This window comes from Maylandia zebra, linkage group LG12, assembly GCF_041146795.1.
Source record: "Maylandia zebra isolate NMK-2024a linkage group LG12, Mzebra_GT3a, whole genome shotgun sequence".
In the NCBI taxonomy this organism is placed as follows: Eukaryota; Metazoa; Chordata; class Actinopteri; order Cichliformes; family Cichlidae; genus Maylandia; species Maylandia zebra.
Genome location: NC_135178.1, coordinates 15947414 through 15953413, shown reverse-complemented (window position 1 = coordinate 15953413; position 6000 = coordinate 15947414). Strand labels below are relative to the sequence as shown.

The following is a 6000-nucleotide window of genomic DNA, read 5'->3' as shown; positions in this document are numbered from 1 at the left end:
TTTCGTGTGTAATACGTTCCAGCACACAAGGAATCAGACACCATGAACTGATTCCACAATATTTGTGGTCTCTTTATAAAGGGTGAATTATATAAAGGCAGTCACTGATCACCACTAGATGGTGTGATAGGGCAGCAGACTCCAGTATTTGCTCTGCATTGTGTTCTTCGCATCATATTCTAGAAAGGAAGAGAGAGAGAGAGAGAGAGAGAGAGAGAGATGAAAAGAGTTAGACTTCTAGGGTTTGTGGATCTTTCTGCTGGATGGCCTTGCCCTTTACAAAAACAGCAAATATCAGTGGGAGGGTGCATGGGGCTCTTCTCATCTCTACATAATACTGTGTTGGAACCACTGATGAGAGGGTCCCAACAACAGTGAGCTCCATAGCACTCGTGCTTTGTCTCTCTCCTCCTCTTCACCCTCCGAGTTAAGCTCGCTGCTCTCTATTGGATCATTGCTTTTTACACTTCAAGGATCCGTGCAGAACTGAAAGAAGTTTCTGCAGGAGGATTAAAACTTTGAAAATAACCGATGCTGGTTTCCTTCATCATCTGATGTTTATGAGACTTTTGGTTTTTTTTCTGGAATAATGCCTTTGTGCTGGAAGAGAAGCTCCTGGTTGCCAGTGGTGTTTGGGACTGCGCTGGTCGTTCTTACTGCTGGTAATGCTGGACCGAATCAGGACAGGAGGCAACCTCAGTCATCCTCGTGCTTTGGAGGCTTTGATCTCTACTTTGTTTTGGATAAGTGAGTGAACTGACAGACATTACCTGATTTTCTATCGATAACTGAGTTCATGATTTTTTTTAAAAATCTAGGAAGAAGCGTTTGTTGATGAAACAATTTGGTGTCTGTCTTTGTTTCTACCTCCACTAAAGTTTCTTCCTACCCTGAAAACTTAAGACAGTTCTCTAGCTAAACATTTTATGCATTGTTATGAAATCATACTTATGCACGAAGTTTAAAATGCATATTTACTTTATGCATAAAAGAATTGTGCTTTTTGTGTCCCCTGCAGCAATAAAATCATGGTTTTGCCAAGTGTTTTTATGATGTCATCATCCCATTTGGTATCATTATGAGTCTGGCGTCATGCAATGCAGGAAAATGGGTTAATGATGCAATGTTTTCATTATTGTGATTGTTGCTCCATTTAACTGTCAGCTGCAGTCACAGTGCTGTGTTTGGTGTACATACGTACCTCATTAGCCAGTGAAAAGCTTGTCTTGATAATTATGTTTCTTCATATTCTCAGATTTTCAAATTCTGTGTATCTTAGGGAGTCATTGTGATAAAGTTATTTGGACACAGGTCATGATTTAGAATCCATTTCCCTGTTTATCTAAGCTCAGTTTGAGTTATCTTTGTTTTTCATTCAGCAGTGCAGCAAAGACAGCTGTACAAATCTGCAAAGTGGCACGAACCTCCCACAATAATCTATCACAATTACAGTTGACAGTCTTTTGGAGGGGGCATGTCGTGGACTCTTTTCATTTTGCAGGTTTCTGCAGGCAGCACATGATACATTGATAAGTTAAACCTGAATTTTGATGCTCTGCAAATTTAGAATTTTCCCAACTAATCCTTTTAGGGTAATAACTAATAATATTTAAGGTAAATCAGCACATAGCCTCTCTAGAACCGATGCTTAAATTGCTCAGGGAGTTGCCTTTGGACTATAGCAGAGTACTTACCTTCTGACATTTGTATTTTTAAATCCTGGTTTCAAACGACTTGTTTTTATTATAATATCACCACATGCCAAACTTCTTGGCCAACTAGGCCAAGAAAAAAAAAAGATCCAACTCATTAAACCACTCTTTTTTTATTTGGAGTTTTTAATTGGTGGATTTTTCTGTAGCTCCATTGTTTAGAGAGTCTCTACATGCAGAGGCAGAGAGAGATTTTCCAGTTGTCCTACAGTACTTCTCAGTGCCAAGTCCAGGCACATGCTGCTATTTCTTAGAGGAAAAATCAGGCACTTATGCAGGAGTGAGCAACTGTTTGCATTAGCCATGTTTCAAAGACACAGGTTTACAGGTGCACCCTGGCAGTATTTGTTGTCGGGCATTAGCTGTTCCTTTAAATTTCTGTCTCCTCTCCAGGTGGGACTTCACTTTGCCTCTTAGCTGCGATGTCCTCCACCTGCCCTCACTGTCTTCTCACAGTATCTGCCTGATCTCTCTTCTCCTCTTCTCTCTTTTCCCGATGTCTGCGCTGCCTTTCTCCACTTGGTCCAGATGTTCCAGTGTTTCAGCCTGTTGGCTCAGATGTTTGTGCTGGGACTTGTGTCATGGTGACAATGGAAAAATACATGTGTTATGAAAACACAATTTCACTGAAAGCCGTGATAAAAATCAGCAGTGACACATTCAAAAGACATCTAGGCTCACAAAATGTCGGCGTTATCAGCCAAAAAAACTGTAGCTGTGTACTGATATTGATACAGATAACTGAATAATGAGATAACTATACAAAACAGCTTCTCTGCTAAATCATTTAATCCCTCCCTGATCTCCTGATTTTTATTTCCTGACAAAAAACAGAGTGGGATTTGGCTAACTTTGCTGTGGCATTTGCTATGCAATCAAGAAAAACGTTAAGTAAAAACTGTGACAGTAAAGAGAGAACAAAGTTCAAGATGATTAAACAGAAACACTGATCAGCTGTTATTATGCAGCAGGGTTAACGAAGCCTTATTGTGAGTGTATTTTGATGACTGTAAGACTAAAGTAACTACAGGTGCACAAAGAGGATTTTAGAAATTTGAAGATCATTACTACTTCGTAGAGTAAGTTCACCAGGCTCTCCAAAGCATTTATTCTGCAGGCTCTTTCAAGTCAGCTGTTTTCTTTGTAAGCACTCCTTCCCCCCTGGGCACAGACACAAGGGCCCCCAATGTCAGGGGCGGTGGCTACAGAAAGAGACACAAATACAAACAGATGCACAGCTTCAAAAACATGACCGCAGTTACCCGAAAGAGACACAAACAACAGAAGAGAGACCACGAACCATAATTCACAGTGACATACAAAGATTAAAACAGACATAAAGTTAATTTTTTATGGAGACAAAACAACATACAAAAGACTCAAAAGACATGGTGGTATAATTTCAGGTGCTTTGGGGTCTTTTTAAGACTTGGTCTTGCACCTGTCTGAAAGTGCTAGGGTTTTTTTTTTTTGTTTTAAATTATTGCCTTGGGCTACTGCCAGAGGAGAGGTCATGTAGTTTAGATGCACAGCTGCGATTTTAAATAACACATCATCATATTAATTTGATCTTTTTCTTGTCAGATCTGGGAGCGTGCAGCATCACTGGACTGAAATCTATCACTTTGTTGAAAATTTAGCTCAGAAGTTCATAAGGTAAAGAAATAAAAGTGTTGTAACAAGAATCTGTGGGAAAGTTTGTAACAAGAAATGATGACAGATGAATGTTTTCTCCTGTCTTTTCTCCAGCCCACAGTTGCGGATGTCCTTCATTGTGTTCTCCACTGAGGGACAGATCTTAATGAGGCTCACAGAAGACAGGTGGGTGCAGCTCCTCCTCCACAAAAACAAAAAACAAAAACTGGTCCTAATCCTTTAATTTTCTGCCATCCAGCTGAAAGGAATGAGCGTAATACCAGATCTGGACTGAGGTCACATACAGTTATGCGCTTATGATTTTTATGACCAAGAAGAGATTCCAGACAGATACTTACCTTTGCTCTGCAGAGTCTGCATAAATACTTAATCATGTGGTGTTTGACACGATGCGGACAGTTTATGTATCCAATCTTTTAATGTTTCAGGGCTTCCTGTAGATCTTACTCTACAAAAGGCTCATTTCCTGTCTGTCTGTGCAAAAGTGTCTCAGGCCAACACACACCAATACCATTCCAGTTTATTCATCTGTTACACATTGCTTGCATTTTCTCAAAATGCTGCCCTTATGGAAGCTATTATCCTGTCGCCACGCCCTAAAGTATCTGGTTTTTATGCAAAACCATGTTCAGAAATGAATCTGACAAAATAAATATTTCAGTTAGATTAGATATTCCCTTGTCTTCTGCGTGTCCGCTCAGGGAACGCATTCGCAAAGGACTGGAGGAGCTTGAGTTGGTTCGACCAGGAGGAGACACTTTCATGCATCTGGGCATCATGAGGGTGAGTGGACCTTCAAGCTGGCACCTCCTGCTTCAGCTGCAGCACAGTCACCGCGCAGTTCAGAGCACTAGATGACTGAAATGTTAGAGACACAAGGAGTTCCCTCATTCCTTGCATTCTACTGGGCTTACGCGTGTTTAATTGATCTTTTCTTTTATTGTTCGCAGGCCAGTGAGCAGATATACCACGGAAACATAGAAGGTGTGTTTTATTCCTCCTTATAGTGCGCTGCAGATTTTTCAAGTGTAATTTTTACCAAAACCTGTGAATGGATGAAAGTTTTGTCTGTTTCTGTGCTTTACTGAACTCAAATGGATGTTGCCGACTTTAGGGACAGGAGGTCAAAGGGGTCACAAGATAATTAGAGTCTGAGCAAAAAAACACTGTTATGTGATGCTCCCACATGAAATTGCCGTTTTTGTCCTTGTGTGTGTGTGTGTGCTTTAATGATGCTGTTACTGGTCCAGGCCTATAAACTAGTCACAATAAACAACTTGACAAAGAAGAACACAATTATTGCTGAGAGCTCAGGGGAAGAGGTAACCTTCAGTGTAAGCCTTTGAAAATTTATGCACACGTCGGAAAGAGCCAACAGTCGTGGCTTTAGTTATGGTTTACATTTGCTCGTTGACTTGAGGTCACCTTTAGGAGGCCTTTAGATGCATGTGATTTGATTTAGACTGAATGAGATATGCAATTACAACAATTAAGGTTTAGATCATGTAACTACAAACAGTGTTCTGTTAGCTCAGTCAAGGTGGGCGACGTTTTGGTAGCGCGTGCATGCGTTTGTGTCATTATGCCTGTAAACACGATAGCTTGGAAATTTTTGGATGAATTCTGATCAAACTTTGTGGGGATGTAGAGTGGGGTCATGTTAACGATACAACATACAGGCATATAGGGAATTATATATGGAGGATGCCAAATATCATGTTAGTTTGTATATCTGACTTTGTATATCTGAAGTATGTAGCTAGAGTATTTCATTTGCTAGGCCAGTAAAACTGCAGCAGGGGTGATTGTATTCTTTTTGCTCACAGGTTATCGCACTGCCAGTGTTATCATAGCTCTGACGGACGGAGAGTTACACGAAGATCTTTTCTTCTACGCTGAGAGGGAGGTGAGAGGAAAAAAATAGGTCACACGTGTTTCACAACCAGGTGAAATATGTAAACGATTAAACATATGTGGGACCAGATCAAACACTGCCATTCTGTACATCACCACTTTGATCCTCATCTTTTAGTCAGACAGTGGGGCCAGAGCCTTCCCCGGATTCATACATCAGAGCTCGCATTCGCATCTGCTCTGGCCTCTAATAATTCAGCTGCTCCTCTGATCATTCAGACTTTGCAGGCGAAGGCGTGTGAAAGCCACAGGCTTTAATCAGCTTTTAGTTGCTTCAGACACATGTTGACATTGGGGATGGTGTTCCTGGAAATGTTCCTCCTGGAAGCTGTGGGAGGTCTTAGGTTGTTTCTCGATGTCAACACCAAAAACATATTAACTGGAAATTTGACTTATGTGTTCTGTCTGGTTTTGTGGCATCTGAGGGACGTTTCGAATGTTACATCATGCGTGATTAATATTATTAAGTGGAACTATGATGGTGCCTGGCTTCTTTTAAAGAGTTTTCCCAAGTGCCAGATAAAAACAAGCCTTTTTTGGGTTTGTTGTGGATGGTGTTGTGAAATGCAGAGGTGTAATTGAAGCCAGGTCTTCCTGTTTTTGCTGTAAATCTGTGTGTGTACTTGACAGGCCAACCGCTCCCGAAGTCTGGGTGCCTCGGTTTACTGCGTGGGGGTGAAGGACTTCAATGAGACACAGGTGTGTGTATGCTTTTAAG

The 6000-nt window shown here is 41.0% G+C and overlaps 1 protein-coding gene across 2 annotated transcripts in view; it reads left to right on the top strand.

Annotated features, from left to right (window-relative positions):
* Nucleotides 1-234: 234 nt before the first annotated feature.
* antxr1a (ANTXR cell adhesion molecule 1a) overlaps nt 235-6000 on the top strand; it is a 28029-nt gene continuing 22263 nt past the window's right edge. For both annotated transcript variants that reach the window (XR_001167440.4, XM_004544300.5), the window contains exons 1-7: nt 235-747; nt 3297-3368; nt 3462-3533; nt 4070-4151; nt 4319-4352; nt 5195-5274; nt 5913-5981. Coding sequence is in view for 1 of the 2 variants with exons in the window: in XM_004544300.5 (XP_004544357.2) it covers nt 590-747; nt 3297-3368; nt 3462-3533; nt 4070-4151; nt 4319-4352; nt 5195-5274; nt 5913-5981 (567 nt within the window). In the remaining variant the exon portion in view is untranslated. The remainder of the gene's footprint in view (nt 748-3296; nt 3369-3461; nt 3534-4069; nt 4152-4318; nt 4353-5194; nt 5275-5912; nt 5982-6000) is intronic.